Source organism: Ipomoea nil, unplaced genomic scaffold (genome assembly GCF_001879475.1).
Source record: "Ipomoea nil cultivar Tokyo-kokei standard unplaced genomic scaffold, Asagao_1.1 scaffold0688, whole genome shotgun sequence".
NCBI classification, from domain to species: domain Eukaryota; kingdom Viridiplantae; phylum Streptophyta; class Magnoliopsida; order Solanales; family Convolvulaceae; genus Ipomoea; species Ipomoea nil.
In genome coordinates, this window is record NW_017617116.1 from 4,995,045 (window position 1) to 5,012,207 (window position 17,163).

Genomic DNA, 17,163 nt, shown 5'->3' on the forward strand with positions numbered 1-17,163 from the left:
TTAACAAGCATGTTCATGAACACGTTCGTGAACACTTAATAAACAAACACATGCACATGTTCACGATCACAATTTGTTCGTGAACAAGAAATATATATATATATATATATATATATATATATATATATATATATATATATATATATATGTTTGTGAACATGCTCACAAACATTCTTAAACGAACTTGTTCGCGAACACTAAATGAGCTTGTTCGCAAACATTATTAACGAACACAAACGAGCTTGATCGCGATCGATTAGCAAACGAGCTTACAACTGTTCAGACTCTGTTCGTTTATTAACCGAGCTCTATATTTTGTATTTTTGTTTGTTAATGTTCGTTTACCTTAATAAACGAACGTTTACCGAACACGAACACGAGTAGTTTGTCAAAAGCTCTGTTCGCTAACACCCTTATAATCACGGATTCACCTACACAAAGAACTCAACCCAAACTCACGAACACAAGTAGTTCGTCAAAAGCTTTGTTCACTAACACCCTTATAATCACGAATTCACTTACACAAGGAACTCAACCCAAACTCAAAAATCCGATGTTTGTGGCAAGAAGAATTAACTCTTTATTTTACTGTAAGAAACAAGTTTTAAACGATGCTTCTCATATACTATGCTAATGCTATGAGAACAATAATTTATTAACGAATTATTATGTTCTATGCATTTATACAATTACTATGATTATAATAAGCTAATAGCTATTTACCAAACATCCCAATATTCTCGAGTGCGAGTGTGCTACATTGCTACTATAATGTACGGAGTATAAACTTAGGTTTGCTGGAAGGTAATGTCATCAGGGCCCAATCCATTTGAAGCCCAACTAAGATGTTATCGGCCATTCGGCCATGTTATCACACCTCCCTCGTTCTCTACAAAACCCTATTTCGAAAATTTTCACTATATAAATTGGAGCTCTTAACCTAACCTCAATCATCAACCTTCCCGTTTCACAATCGCTTCCATCGTCTCTGTTCACATTTGTTTTTCGTATGTTTTCTTCTTAATCTTCTATCTTAATTCGTGTAATTTTTGCCTCTCAAGCAGAGACCTTATTGTTAAGGTTGGCTGTTCTTCTCCGTACATGTATGGAAGCGAGGCAGAGATTCGTGCGGGAAAGTTGAGTCGCTTCGCCGTCGTTGTTTCACCGGCGCAGCAAATTAGATCCTGCTATATTATTATTATTATTATATTATATTATATTACAATGAAAATTCTCAAATTTTTCGTATTTATTCGTCTTTATTTGTTTCAGTAATGCAAAAGATGGGGAAATCCTGTGATGGCATGAAATCTTTGAGACCTGATAGTCTACTTTTGATGACAAATATAAGCATTTTACTGAGGATTCTCCCACTTTGAAAGTTTTGTTTTGTTTTGTTTTTTAAAATTGTTTCTTTGAGAAATTGAAATGATGATCGCACTGGGCTCTGAGCAGTTTGATTAAAGACTGCTAATTTGATGCACACTGCAGCCTAGAAAGCTATGTCTGATCTCTCATTGTTTTCTTTTTGGAGTCTAATTTCTATGATTAAAATTTGTATAATAATTGGGGTTAAATTTAGGTTTCATTCTTATAAATTTGTTGAAAATTTGGATTTTTTTTCATTTTGTTCCATTTTGCATTTTTACGTCCCGTATATTGTTCATTAATCAAATCTATTATTTGTTCTTTTTATAGCTAATCTACATTTTGGTCTCTCAATTTTGTCAATTAACAAAATTTTGATTAAATTTGTTGAAATTGAAGATTAAGGACTATATTGACAATTCAGAAAAAATTATCCGGGAAGGAAAATAAACATAGATTTTTGGTAACCTTTTGAACTGCCAGCAAGAGACTTTGAATTGCCAGCAAGAGACTTTGAATTGCCAGCAAGAGACAACTTAGTGAATTGAAACATCTTAGTAGCTAGACAAGAGAGAACCTGACAAACAGAATTCTTAGTAGCTAGAGGAAAAGAAAGCAAAATATTATGAATTTATATATTAATATATTATGAAAAATTAAATTTAGAAGAACTAATTGAATAAGATATATTCTTCAAAAAAAGAAATTGAATCAGATGGATTGGACGAAGTATCTAATTTCAACATCAATATCCCAAGTGAAATCTGGGAAACAAATGGAATTGTAATAATCCTATAAATGCTGGTAACGATTATTGGGGAAGGGCATAAACTGTTGTGCAGAATTAATAAATACAATAAATTTATATTGGTATAGACAGATTACAAATTGAAATATTGAGAATAAGTCTACTTTAAATAGTCATGGCTTCAATTAACGAAAACGGAAGCCTTATATGACAGCAGAGGTCAGGGAAAATTATGAGAGCAAGAGTGGTTATTATTGTTTTGATGAAGACAGTTCCATGAAAAATATGTCTGGTATCTTAAACTCAGTGTTCCAGAGCACTTCGGATAGAAAGCGGAGGATCCTGAACCACGCCTTTGGATATAAGATCATGGTTTAAGAATAAAACAATCACAGTTATATCATCATGGAAATGGCGTCGCACTTTTTTGTCAATTCTCCGGAGGTCCGAGTACCGCATCTCTCTCTTCTTTGCAGCTTCTTGCAGTGCTGCCTTGATCAGCCGTTTTGCGCTTCCCTGCATGTTAAAAGTTATGAGCTTGTAGTTGTTTAAAAGCTGCCAGTGCTTCTTTTTTTTTTTTTTTTTTGGGTCAGATCATGAGCTATCTTGAGCAGACACTAACTGTAGGAGGTAAGGGAAGTGTTGGGGTCAAATTGATTTTTTCATACGAGAGGGAGTTCGAACTCCCGACCTCTCTTAAGGGATGAGAGTGTACGAACACTCACGTCAACCAAGCTGGTTTCATAATCAGTGCCTTTTGCACCGGGTATAGAAAGTTATGAGCTTGTAGGTGTTTCAAAACTGCATAATTGGTGCCTTTTGCACTGGGTAGAGAGTTATGAGCTTGTAGTTGCAAAGCTACATAATCGGTGCCTGTTGCACCAGGTACAGATACATGGAAGGCATTGGGGCATGGTATAGTCATGCATAGCATGGCTACCCGGAAGTGTTGGTGGTGACAGTTCTACTGCTAAGAATATCGGAAGATCATGCAATTTGGTGTAACAGTTCTACTGCTAAGAATATTAGAAGATCATGCAATTTGGTGTAGAGAATTATGTGATAAGAGAAGATTGTGTAGAGGGTGGAACTTACAGAGTGTGGATGGCTTTTCACAATATCCACGGCCATTTCATTGCTCAAGTGCTCCCATAAACCATCAGAAGCGAATATGAGGAAAGAATCGTTAGGGTGTAGAGGATGAGTTAAAATGGATGGGGTTGCAGACAAGATTGGCATGTCTATAGGTTCTTGAAGTCTGAATTTTGCATTTATTGGCTCCCTGTTAAATTGCTGATGTTTCAAGTAAACATCACCAATGGATCTTGAGATCTGCATTAATGACAAAACCTGATTTGATTAATCAGAAATCAAAATACAAAAGTAGAATGTAATTGTTAGATGTACTAATAGCTGAACAGACCAATAATTTGTAGCATAAGAATGTCACCTTGTATGTATATACTCTTATGTATACAACAATAAATCCACTTTGAGTTCATCTTGATTACCCGTTGCACTATAAAATGAATGCATCTTGTAATCACTCTATAGGATAGTCAAGGGTTAAGAAAGTTGAACCACATTTCTATATTCATCAGTCCATTAAAAAATGTCACTTGAGTTTTGTATAAAGACTAAGGCTCGCAGTTTGGATAACTAACAACAAGGGCAGTCACAAGAAAGGCCTTAGATTTTCAAACAAAAACATTTGAATTGAGAGTGAGGAATGGCTGGTGAAGTTACCTGAATTATGCCTTTCACTCTCCAAACCCCATGTTTGAGAACAACGATTTGGGGATCATTTGGATGTAATGCTTTGAGCTCCTGTCTAACAGCGGCAAGGTTAGCATTATGCTCCTCTGACAACGGTATAGCAGCGATTTCCCCGGTACTACCTACCTTCTTCCCCAGCACAACCCGAGAATCTCCGAGACTGGCGATGAAGAGAGTCTGCTGTGATATTACCCCAACTAGGCAGCAGGTACCAACTGTTGCCAGATGAGGTTGAGAATTCCACTTGTCTGAAACAAGGTCAGTGAATCCCCTCTCAGTCTCCGAGAAAGCTCTTTGGATCATATCAGCAGTCACAACGCCGTTCTCTTCAGTTGCTGATATTGCTGCACCAACATTAAAAGCTAAGAATACAAACATAAACAGAGGGTTTCCTTTATGACACCATTAACACTTCATTTACTCGGGGTGAATCCTATGGAACTATGACACTCATATAAGCCATATATAAAAGATGAATGCACTATTTTTAAACGATCATTCATGAACTTAAGCAATAGCTCCAACATAATCAGCACTGCCATTTACAGCTGAAATAAAAATTCATCTGTTTAACCTCAAATTTGAAAACTAATGTACTTAAAGGAAGCATCATAGACTTTATAGTTGCAGCTCTAGAATCTCAACAGCCATTGGCAATGCCATTCCCTATCACAAACTTAAAAGACCTTCAAATGATCAAATAGTGAAAACTGACCAATGAATCCTATCATCTTTGCGACTCCTTATAACATAACATCCTCTCGACATTCTTTTAATCTGTAGAACAGAAACCGTAGTCTAGAGATACGTTAAAATGGGCTCGCTAATTCTATGCTGTCTCTCATCTAGCTAGTGTCCTTTACCTATGTTTTGGGAGTAATTGCAAATTGCCAGATATAGTAACAACAAAAGCTTTAAAGACCATCATCATCAATTCATACCAATGTAAATGCAGCAAAACCTTGTGCAGTCTGTATTCAACACCCAAAACACAATCAAGATCACTAAATCAAAAACCACAGTGATCTAATCTATGAATTCAGGTTAAGAAAGAACATGAAAGCTAGGTCATCAACACTCCCCCAGTCAATCAGCTCAAGAATCAATATATTTCTTCAATTGGAATATAGCCACGACAATTCTACAAACACATGATCTGCACACTATTTACTCCAATCCTACATTACTCGGCCATGCCCAATTCCAGCTAAATGAGCATAAATATCACAACTCCAACCTCAAACACACAAGTCAAACGCAATCCAAGCAAAAGAGAGAAAAAGTAAAAGGAAAACCCCCAAAATTGGATAGGCTACCAGTACGAACCTTGGAGATGTCGAAACAAATTATCGCAGACGTAGCGAGCAGCATCAGGGCCACCATGGCCATCATAGACTCCAACGAAGGTCCCGAACCGACCCGACTCAATCCGGCTCTGATCCTCCAGCACCCGATTCGCCTGCACGACGGCCATCGAGAACTCCCCGCCCCCGTATCTCCCAACATCGTGATACCACAGCAGCCCGTCCCTCCCAAACGCGCCATTGGAGGAGCTACTGTAACTCCCTGCGCCGCCGCCGCCGCCGCTACTATTACTATTCTCACTAGTAGTATTGCTCCAGCACAGCGAGAGGAGATTCATCAAAGCTCCTCCGAGCATCCCACATGGAGCTCCGAAATGGGGAAAAAAATAAAAATAAAATACAATAAAATAAAATAAAAAAAAAAGTCAAATTGGGGCAGAGCTAGCTAGCTAGCACAATGTTATGTGATTATATAAATATAATAAGTGATTGTATATAGAAGTGTGTATGTATATGCAGAGAGAGAGAGAGAGGGGGGAGTAGGGGGTGTTGGGTGGAGGAGGAACAAGGCAGGAAGGTGTTCATTCCGTTTACAAGGACGACGAGGCTGAAGGGGGGGCACTTTGTCGGGTGTTGTTTTCAATGTCTGGAATACGTATTTTCTTCCCCGTATACGCGTCGTATACGCGCTCTGCCTCTATACTACTCTCTACTATCCACTTTTTGATGCAATCCTGCAATAATGATTGATGTGATTACTATATTGAGAGGGGTAAATATTTATTTTTCGCCAACAAAATATGAAATCTCTCGTTTCAAAGGTCTCACATCTCTGCCTGACTAAATTGCGAATAAGTAATGACAGTTCATTACGTGGAAGATACGCTCACAAGAAGTCACGTGCTCGATCATATGTCATTGTCTAAAATCATAAACCAACTGACCTACCTATATAGATAATTATTTTTTTACTTTACCGTATCAAAGTATGAAGAATGGTCATTAGTGACCTTACCATGGCCGCGAGTAATTACCTTTTTATGGTGGAATTAGAAAAATATTAGATGGACTCTCACTTCTTACTCCTAACTTTTACTCATTCTCACAAATTCTTGATGTAGACACTTCTCCGAGAGTCCCACATGATGAAAATATCATATCTCTATGTAGTCCGATCATGGACTAAAAGTGAGGAAGTAGAATTTGGGAGTACAAGTAGTAGAACTCATGAAATAATTGTCATGTTTTAATTGTAGGATAGTCGTTACTTATGAAGACTTATGGCTTCATTTAGTCTATAATAATGACTAGTTATAATTATATTTAACAACTGGTATGATTGAACTAATTTCGTGAGTTGATTCAAGATCTCTAATTGGTTATTCGAGTCATCGTTGCCATTGAGCTTCTTAAGTCATTTGGGCTGATATCATAAACTACATTCAAATTAGTCAAATTTTATACTCCAGAGTCTGGACTAAACTTTTGAGAATTTCTCAATCCTTAATGTATGACTTTTGTATCAAATTTTGTAATTGATTTACTTTTACAATTGCAATAGGCTCTTTACAAAAATCAAACTCCAAACCTTATAATTGTGGATTAATACTCTACTTGTCGCTACTATGAACTGTTAGGCTAAAAATGACAACTTCTCATAATCAAATGCTAAATTTGGTCGATTTTGACGTGGAAGACTAAAGTGAAAAAAATAATCAAAGTGGATAACAAGTTCTATGTTTGAGAAGTTTTTGGATAAAAGTTAACTTTGTCAATGCATATTAGTTGGACGAAACAAAATTTGTCCATATCAAAAGCTATTGGGCCAGCTCATATTCAAAAAAACAGAGCTCAGGATATTTTTAAATATTTGGGCTATATAGCATTTAATTAAAGGGAGGCCCACTGTTTCTCAATTATCAATGCAGCAATACATCCAAATAGGTCAAAACGGCGCCGTTAGTTTTAACGGAGTGTGTATTTTTTTATATGTTAATTATCGACTGATATTAGAGTATATCTAAATCGATATTGCCTCACGTATTATTTTTATATTATCAAATGAAACTGCAGTTATATCAAAATGATACCGTAGTTGTGGTGAAATGAAACTGCTGTGTATATAAAATGAAACTGAATAACATTTCATATATTTGATTATGTAGTTGTACAATGATATAACTGTAATTATTGTACAATAAAACTATAGTGTATATAGCATTATAGTTTTGTACAATGAAGCTGTAATTATATCAAAATGATCATGTAGTTGTGTTTTAATAAAACTATAGTGTATATAAAATAAAATTGAATAACATTTTCATATATTTGAGTCTATAAATATTGAATAAAACTGTAGTTATATAGAAACGAAACTGCAGTTGTGTTGAACAGAAACTACAGTGTATACAAAATGAAACTGAACAACAGAGTTACTTTTTGCGGAAGGGTGCGGAACGGCGGGAAACGGATGCCGTTTCTTTTCATTAAAAAAAATGACGTCGTTTTGATACGCGATGCATAATCGATTATGCACTGCGGTGCACGATATAATTTGCCCATAATGGGACAACCCAATCGATTTGATCGGACGATTAGTTTAATAAGAGTTAAATTCAGGAATCATCCCTTGATTATTATTATTTATTACATTTTATGTTTCGACTTTCAATTGGATCAGCTCATATGCAAACAAACACCAATAGTTATGCTGTAGAAACGCGTTCATCATGCGCATGGTGAACACCAGGAGTAGATCCATAATTTCTATACTGTAGATTCATAATTTTTTTTGAAAATGTAGATTCATAATTTTGTTTTTCATTTGTTGTTAACGGGATAGATCCATAATTTCTAAGCTGTAGATTCATAATTTATATATTGTAGATTCATAACATCTATACTGTAGATTCATAATTTCTATACTGTAGATTTATAATTTCTGTACTATAGGTTCATAATTTCTATACTGTAGATTCATAATTTCTATACTGTAGATTCATAATTTATGTAACAATAAATGAAAAACAAAATTATGAATCTACGTTTTAAAAAAAAAAAAAAAATTATGAATCTACCCATGTGTTCATCATGCACATGGTGAACACATTTTCACATCATACTTTTCGAACAAATACTATGAACTCAATAGTTAAGAGATCATTTATGATTCAATTGAAAGTCAAAGAATAAACATTGATAAATGTCAATAGTTAAGGGATCATTACTAGAATTAACTCGTTAGTAATTATAAAATTTTAAGTTTAATTCATTGTCTAAACTACTTACTGGCCTTGAGCTGGTCAATTGTGATCCATGCTATTTAGAATTACAAAACGGAATTCATCCAAAGCCATTCAAGTCTATAGACATTTTCATAATTAAAAAATAATTCATTCAAATGCTATTTCCTTTTTTTTTTTTTTTTAAATGAAGAACATCGCTATTTTTTGTCAGTAGTAAAATACACCGTTCATCTATTTTATTTTACCTATCATATTTACTATCCATTAATCAAAACAACTATTTATACTTAATTTTTTTTTTTAAACCAACCGCAACAAGGCTACATCATTAGAAATTTCTACTTTAATTATTTTCTTTTAGTATTTAAATTTGTTTTTTTTTTTTTGGTATTTATTCATACTTTTAACGTAATTTCTAAATATATAAAATGTATATACTAACACCAAGCTTAAATTTGTGAAAAAATGTAATTGTAAATAATTTTAATTAAGTATTATTAATTGAACCAAACACATAAAATAAACAAAAACCTTATTTAATATTAATGAAATATTTAGTTCTTGCCTAATCTAATTAGTCCAAACAAACAATGTTGGCAGATCTTGTGGAACAACCCAATATTTAGAAGCCCATTAAACTAGTGCACGCCATCTAAGCAATAGTTATTGCTAGGATCGTGGTCCTCACAATTGTATAAATTACGATCTAAAATGACATCGTTTTGTGTAATAAAAAAAAAAATACGTGACCCATATAAAGTACATTATTTTAAAGTATAATGTACATTATTTTAAAACATAATATTTATTATTTTAACTCATAAAGTACATTATCTTATCACAGAAGTTTTATTATTTTAACACATAATATATATTATTTTAACACATAAAATACATTATTTTAACTCATAAAATTCAACGACGTCGTTTTGAATCGTGGTCCACACAACTGTATGGATCACGATCGATACAAGTGTGAAAATCTCATCTTTTAATATTTTAAAGTGGCGAGATTTTCAAAAATTTATATTACATAAAAACCTCTTTGAACCAAATGTCCCAACTTATATTTTTTGTGATCCATCTCTTTTTAGTGGATTCCAACTAAGCATTGTATTAATTCAAATCCAGCTAAAACCTTTGTCAATGAAATTAAGGCCCCAAAAACTCCAAAACCTAACCTTGAAAGGATCTAGCATAGTTTGGGGGCCTTAATGTTTTTGCAGCCAACCAAAAATCACAAACAAAAACCAACAAAAAAAAAGGTCAATTCCAACACTATTTTGATATCTCTAAGAATTAAAGCATATTGGAATTATGTCAGACCCATAGTGCTTTGTTGATGAGTTATCCCTTTCCTTGCAAAGTTGTTACAAACTGAGGCTGAGACATATCCTCAGCTCACCCCACTCCCTACTTGTGCTCATGTTCCACTTCAAAGGTGACACATTTTCACTTCCAACTTCTCCACTTGCACACTAGTTGTTTTTAGGTCACGATAATTTGGTATATGACGTCAATTTTCTTTTGTTGTTTAGTATTGAAAAACTTTCTATTGATATTTGATTGAGAATTCATTATGTGATTGTATCTATGTTATCATAGATGCTGGAATAATAGACATGGATACATCTTAAATAGATCATCACGACATAATCCAATCACCTTAGGGCTTAATCTAGTCTAAATGCATCACAAACTACTGAACTAGTATAACGGTTGAACATAGAGATTTGGGTATGGGATACGTGGCCCACAAGAATCAACTCTAAATGTAGCCTAGCTTCGGAGACTCAATTCGATAGGGAATGTTTGTTGGAGGGCATTGTAAGAATAAAAAGGGGAAGCCCGCACGAGTTTACCAAACTTTATAGTTATATCATATTTAAATTTTAGAGTTGAATATTTATCAAAGTAATATGAAATAGTGTTGTTATTTTATTGACAATAATTCACAAACCTATATAGCATCAAACTTTATTTGAGAAGAGGGGTTGGGACAGTAGCATACTGAATTCAAGAAAGGGACAGTTGTCTTTACCCTATCAAGATGTTCATCAATAGATGATCGAAGGCATCTTTAGATGGGTCATGGGCCATAAAAATAGTACTAATAACTATAAATTCAACAACCTAAATAAGAACATTTTCTTTGAGAAGACCAATCATATCCAGCCAGCCAAACAGCCATAATAATAATGCATTACCAAGCCATAATACAATTATATCCATATAAAAATACCTATGACCAAAAAAGGAGGTTTAAGTTTTACCTTGTTGCGGTTAGACGGTTAGAGTGTACAAGCATTTGGGAGCCGTATTTCACTTGAGACACTTCTCACAGTTTACTTTTTCTACTATTATAGTAGATTATTGTCCGTAGCTAATCAGTTTAAACTATGAAGATTAATAGATAATTTTTATACGCGTTGAATCACATTTCGCAGTTTATCTCCTCCGCTAGTTTTCCGGATTGTTTTTATAAGAAACATTAACAGGGCGTTTGGTTGAAGGAATTTAAATTCCCTTCCTACTTAATTCCCACCTAATTCCAAAGGTCACAAAATTTCCTTATTTGATTGAAAGGAATTGCAATTCCTCCATTTTCATGGAATTAAAATCCCATGTCCCCCCTGCGATTTTAATTCCAGGAATTATAGGAAGAAAAAAATATAGTGATGAGTCAAAATTACCCCCCCTCCCCCCCCCCCCCCCCCCCCCTTTTTTAACTTAAAATTAATGTCTAACAACAACAATGGACATTTTTGACTTTATACTACTTATTCCCTTTCAATTCCCATGTATACCAAACATTGGAATCGAAATTCTCAGTAATTCTATTCCTGTAAACCAAACACTGGAACTTAAATTCTCACTTTATTCCCAGTAATTAATCTCTCATTGAATTGCAATTTCTTTCCCACGTAATTCCCCATCTCCAACCAAACGCCCTGTAAGAGTAGGTTCTCCATAGCTAACAAACTCAAACCAACAAGGCCAATAGGTCGCTCCCATGAAAATCAAACTTGGAACCTTGTGATTACTAAGCCAATTGTTCGACCAACTCGGCTGAGCTCATCTCAAATCCCATAATAAAGTTAGCAAAGAGGCCTTAGTTCAAGTCAACTAGATAAATTGGGCATTTAGTTTATGGCAGCTTCAGCTAGCAAAACCTTAGTATCAGCAGAAATCATAAAACCTTTGAATGTCCCACAGGCCAGCTTTTCAACCACTCATATTGCAACCTGGTAGTTGGTAGGTAGATGACCATTTTCTGGGCAATAATTAATCCAGTTACACAATTACATCCAATTAGAAAAGATTATCAGATGTAACACAGTAACATTAATACGTTTATTATCATGAGTTTTAACAATTAATTGTTGATAAGGACTTTGTTGTTGGAGAGATAAGCCAATACCAGGATGTTGAAAAAGCTGTCTGATATTCAGAGGGCAACTGTCCTCCATCAGCCCTTTTGCATGCCATAATGCTGTTAGCAGCATCACTTGGATGGTAGGGATCCCAAAATTAATACATACTTTGATTTCAGATGAAGGAACACATGGTATCAAATTAATGAAACATTATGTCGAGTTCCATCCAATTTGAAACCGTATAAACGATACCATGACGGTCAATGACTAATGACAGAATTGTAAATGATCGATGTACCCTTAGCTGATTTCTGAGTTTTGCTGTCGTGGCAGCGACGAATAATGCTTAGGGAGGGACTAATTTCTGGTGCAGGGTTGAGTTAGGGCGTGTGAAGTAACAGTTGATCTTGTGTGAGACTATCTTTATACGTGAAATGATTGATTTTGTCGATAAATCGTTTGATAAGCGAGGCAATTGTTACAGAAAACATTATTGCATTCTCAAACAGGTTCATGGTTGCTGTCAAATCTAGGACAGTGACTGTGTCTTGTCTGGTGTCTGCAAAACTGTCTAGCTGTGCATCCAAGTTGATCCTTCTATAAGATTTTTTCTAATAATATATATTATATATTAGGGCCTTAATTAAGTGGTGCAAATGAATTAGACTTATTAAATGGTCTGGTTGGACTGAATAACTAGAAGTTGTTAGTTCACCAAATTCTGTGCCTAATATAATTCTGGATTGATGGGATATTGACATTAGTACATTCAGTTACGGTACTCAGATTACTCAGTAGATACCAATACACCATCTAAGGTTCTGAGTCAGATCTGAGACAAAACATGACTGACAGTGAGGTAAAACATGGCTGACGGTCTATCGACAACACAATAGAAACATCAACTACACAATAGAACCAATGGCAAAATAAATAAAATAAAAAAGATAAACAACAATGTATTGATGATAAGACTTGTCTAGAAATCTTACAAAACATTATCAAGTTTCATTGGACCACTTGTCACCCATAATCTGATGTGACTCTAACATATTATACATTGTTCTGTTTCAATTACAAAGTTACACTGATAATTAGACAGATTTTCCCATAATTAAAAAAAATAAAAGGATTTTTGATAAATATATGTATCTAACATTGACTCAATAATCATAAAATAAAACATACATGAATAATCTTCATAAACCATAACTTCTTAATAACAATTAAGAATATAATAATTGTGTAACAAGTAAATGTCACAAGATAATAATTGTGACTGACGTTTTCCTAATACAATGTGTTGCAGTTCCTCCTAATCACGCCGCGATTCCCAGTAAGAACATTCGAAGAAGAAAGCTTGACGAACGCCGACGAGAAAGCCCGGAAAAACTCTTCCCCGTTGGCCGCAAAACGTTTGACGTGGCCGGCGGTCCGCGGGTCGATCGGCATCGCGGCGTCAATGTTCAGGACTCCCCGCCCGCTCACGGCGTTAACGTAGTAGCGGTTGTCAAACGTTAGAGAGGTGCGGTCGTTGGGCACGGTGGAGATGTTCGCGCTTGACGCTCCCATCGGACAGTTCAAACTTAGCAACGCCGCCAAGTCCGCCGGAACTTCACTCCCCCGTTGAGCCTTTGAATCGAACAAACGTCTCCGAACGTTAACACAATGCGTTGCTCCGATTGTATGGGCTCCTATAACAATATATTTGCAATTATATTAAATACCTATAATTTGTTGAGTGATAAGAAAAATAATCCACAACTATCTAAGGTATAAACTAAATAAATACACTTTAGGTTTTTGATAAATAACTGTTAATCGATACTTGTTAGTTGATTAGGTTAGTGCGTTTAACTAGTTGATAGCATTAGTTGATTGTAGAAAAGTGTATCGACTGATTACATACAAAATGATTTTCACAAAAACTGATCGAAAAAACTACTTTGAGCATCTTTTTGAATTTTAGCATTTTGAAGTAATACGTTGTTACAAAATGCTAATTAATTAAGAGTTTTAACACATGTACTCCCAAATTCTACTCCAACACTTTTACTCCATGACATGACAAACAAAGATTGGCTATTTTCATTATGTGGGTCCCAAAGAATATGTCTACATAAAAAATTTGTGAGAGTGAGTAAAAGTTGAGAGTAAGAAATGGTGGTGCATATAGTATTTTTCATTAATTAAACACTCATATTGATCATTTAATCAAGTCACTAATAGTGATCAAATAAGTCAAAATTGACTGATGGACTAACTATTTTACCAAATAGGATCTTTGTAATCTTAGCTGAAAAAAATCACAAGTAGCAAGGTAAACTAGCCTAGCTGTTCATAGCTTACGGTTGGCCAGACCAACTAGGAAGTCAAATTTATAATCTTATAAAGTTATAATTACTAAGTCAATCAGTTTGACCAACTTGACTAATGATTAGGTTTTCTAGAATAGCTAGGAGTTTAAGTTTGTGTGTTGGGCAAACCTATAATGGCGACGGATTCTTCAACGGTGAGACCTTTCTGGCCGAAAAGGTGGAGCATGTCGTCGACTCCGGTGGTGGCCGGAGGGAGCAAAGAGTCGGCCAACCTATAATCGGGAGGATCGGAGGAATCTCTACGGCCCAAGGGAACATCAATCGGCGGTCCTCCGGACAGCGCAACCGAGTCGCGAGCCGCTAATACGAGAATGTCGGCGCAGGAGACTCGCCGCGGGCACGCAGCTTCCACCACCGACTTGATTGCGTTTATCACCTCCCTCTTTTGTACGCCAAAGTTCTTACCGGACCGCATCTCCGATTGGAATGAATCAATAAGTATAGACGCATCACACCCCTGCATGTCACTCAAGAACGTGAATTCAAAATATCCTCATTTCAATTAAAAATTTAAACTTTTATTAACGAAATAATAAATGAATAAATCATGAGCTACTGCTATGTAGTGGGATGATATCTCACCAAAGACTATTTCAGTTTATCTGTAATATATGTCATATTAGTTGCTTTAAAGAAAATGAATAAATCATGATAATGGATATAACTCTCATCACGAATACAGTACTCATTTTAACTACAAGTTTAAATCTGCCTACAAAAGAAGAAATTTTCACGTTCTTAGGACCCACGCCCCTACGGCCCTAACCACATAATAGTGAAAAGGTAAATCATGCATGGTAAATTGGTAACTCTCAACAGCCCATTAGTTAAAATGACTAATGTTATGCTCACAAAGAGTCCACCACATTAAGTGTAACTCTACACTGCAACTGTTAAGACATCTAATATCCAAGAATCAACTGATATATACCTGAACTTGGCAGTCATGGAACATGAGCCTTAGCAAGGCGGCGGGGGTGGTGGGATCGGAGAGGAGGAACGTTTGGGTAGCACCTCGAACAATGGTCTCTAGTTGAGGGCAAGACTGGTCGTAGAAACCATAAGAAAGGCCATTATTATTCTGGTGAATAAGGTTATTTGTTTGTCCTGCAACTCCAGACAAGACAACCTGAAACAATAGAAACATGAATGAAATTTTCTCAGACAGATCCATTTTAACCATTCAAGAGGTTTCTGGGATCGGATCTGGCATGGCAGGATGGTACAATACACGCACTTATATAAATGCTCGCATTGCATGCAGGCCGGCCCCGGTTTGTTTTTTTGATATCACGTACACCAACTTGTTATTTTTTTAAGAACAATAATAAAACAGTGACCAAATTTAATGTTCTGCAAAGTTAGTTAGTACGGTTCCAAATTTTCAATTTTTGTATCTTATCTCTCCATTTACATACCCTCTTATCCATTTACATATATACAATATTTATAACACAAAACAAAATGTCAGAATCAAATGCTTCAATAGTTCAATTTTCACTATGACAAAAACTATAACTAATAATAAAATCATATATAGCCTGCATGGGCAGCTCAACTGGTCATAGAGATGAAATTTGAGAAGAATGAGCAGAGATCGAGTCTCATCAACAGTAGTGTATGTGGGTTACAACTCATGATCATCAAATAATTTCTTTTTTTGTTCCAACATGTCCTAGATGTCTTCTAACACTCGTTCTAACGTCACTTGTGATCATCAATTTTTTTTTTTTTTTTTTTTTTTTTTGGAGAATTCTATTGCAAACTTTTAAATTTCCTACTATGTCTGCATATCATAATTAGTCACGAGTGCAACAATGTGGGTGAGAGTTTTGATATGATATAATAAGATTGAGTGTTGGAATTTATTGAAGTGAGACACTTTTCAACGCCTAAAGGCTAAAGTTGGAAAGTGGGGCAGGGTATAGTTAGCAGCTAGCAAATCGTGTAGTATGAATGTATTGTTGATAGGTCAAAGCTGCACTCTTAATTTTCATACAACCTAACTAAACTCGCAAAATAATTGTCATTTTAGATCTAAATTAAAAATAAAAATCATAGTATAGTTTGCGAGGTAACCTCAAGATCATAGAGCTATTATTTGATGGTGTGCATTACGTAAATTTCACCCTTTTGTAATAATTGTGGAACTATACCTGAGAAGTAAAATCATAAGGAGTATTCATATACATGAATTGTTTGTTCCACGGTTTATTTTAGGAAAAATAACAGTGTGATCATGGGTTATAAAATAAGTTTAATTTCATCCTTGAGTAATATGGTGCTACAATAGTATGTCTAATTAGTCACTAAGGTGACAGATTAAATTTAGTCATCTTACAATTACCATTATTTTGAATGAAAAAATTACATGTGTTTCTAACATGAGTTGTAATTGAAGGTTATTAATTTATTAGTAATTTTTGAACGCTACAAGTATTTATTTCAAGTATTAATGATTCTAATCTCACATTACGAAAAACAAATACCCTAAACCTAAACACATGTTCTCTTCTCCATCTGAAATCAACCGAATCATCCATGTGACATGCTCCTATGTAAAAAATAATTACTAATCTGATTCATCTATTTGGCATATCGATGGTTGAGGGTTGCTGATGAAAAACAAAGAGAAAATTAATGAATGATCACTTTTTATAAATATTGTAAACTTAGCTCGAAAATTTACAATAATTATAAAATTAAGTCCACATTTTTTTTTTATTAAAAATACTCAACTATTGACAGGCAAGTGGACAACTATGATCCGTCCTTGATCTTTGATTCCTTCTCAATGTTTGGTATGTTGGTTTTATCAAATTATCATTTTTATTGGAATCCCTTTTTTTCATATAAAATTTAGTGAATACCCGTTACATATTTTTCTTAATATCAATTAAAATATGATCAAATAATTACTTCCGATAAAAATTAAACCAAGTCACCATGACCTGCTAGTTTGATAGC

General features: G+C 34.8%; 2 protein-coding genes and 2 long non-coding RNA genes across 4 annotated transcripts; 1 reads left to right on the forward strand and 3 right to left on the reverse strand.

Annotated features, from left to right (window-relative positions):
• Positions 1-831: 831 nt before the first annotated feature.
• LOC109176117 lies at positions 832-1,533 on the forward strand. Its single transcript, XR_002053347.1, has 2 exons — positions 832-1,007; positions 1,273-1,533. It is a non-coding gene; the product is annotated as an uncharacterized LOC109176117 (long non-coding RNA).
• A 598-nt stretch (positions 1,534-2,131) lies between these two features.
• Positions 2,132-5,786, reverse strand: LOC109176114 (probable protein phosphatase 2C 42). Its single transcript, XM_019325547.1, has 4 exons — positions 5,219-5,786; positions 3,863-4,236; positions 3,212-3,448; positions 2,132-2,632 (listed from the first exon to the last, which is right to left on the reverse strand). Exons 1-4 carry the CDS (start codon positions 5,550-5,552, stop codon positions 2,420-2,422), a joined length of 1,158 nt encoding a protein of 385 aa, XP_019181092.1. The 5' UTR covers positions 5,553-5,786; the 3' UTR covers positions 2,132-2,419.
• Positions 2,685-3,036, reverse strand: LOC109176116. The gene is made up of 2 exons (XR_002053346.1): positions 2,999-3,036; positions 2,685-2,940 (listed from the first exon to the last, which is right to left on the reverse strand). It is a non-coding gene; the product is annotated as an uncharacterized LOC109176116 (long non-coding RNA).
• Positions 5,787-12,991: 7,205 nt separating the features above from the next.
• LOC109176115 (peroxidase 29) lies at positions 12,992-15,401 on the reverse strand. The gene is made up of 3 exons (XM_019325548.1): positions 15,128-15,401; positions 14,305-14,653; positions 12,992-13,512 (listed from the first exon to the last, which is right to left on the reverse strand). The coding sequence occupies exons 1-3, from the start codon at positions 15,377-15,379 to the stop codon at positions 13,109-13,111; spliced, it is 1,005 nt and encodes a 334-aa protein (XP_019181093.1). The 5' UTR covers positions 15,380-15,401; the 3' UTR covers positions 12,992-13,108.
• Between the last annotated feature and the right edge of the window lie 1,762 nt (positions 15,402-17,163).

What these genes read in the sequence shown, in the direction of transcription:
- LOC109176114 (XM_019325547.1), bottom strand. Translation starts at nt 5,552, where the DNA reads ATGCTCGGAGGAGCTTTGATGAATCTCCTCTCGCTGTGCTGGAGCAAT. An exon ending in TTTGTTTCGACATCTCCAAG is followed by an intron (nt 4,237 to 5,218) that starts GTTCGTACTGGT and finishes ATGTTGGTGCAG; the next exon opens with CAATATCAGCAACTGAAGAG. An exon ending in TGAAAAGCCATCCACACTCT is followed by an intron (nt 2,633 to 3,211) that starts GTAAGTTCCACC and finishes TTTAACATGCAG; the next exon opens with GGAAGCGCAAAACGGCTGAT.
- LOC109176115 (XM_019325548.1), bottom strand. Translation starts at nt 15,379, where the DNA reads ATGGTTAAAATGGATCTGTCTGAGAAAATTTCATTCATGTTTCTATTG. An exon ending in TCCATGACTGCCAAGTTCAG is followed by an intron (nt 14,654 to 15,127) that starts GTATATATCAGT and finishes AGTGACATGCAG; the next exon opens with GGGTGTGATGCGTCTATACT. An exon ending in AGAATCCGTCGCCATTATAG is followed by an intron (nt 13,513 to 14,304) that starts GTTTGCCCAACA and finishes ATATTGTTATAG; the next exon opens with GAGCCCATACAATCGGAGCA.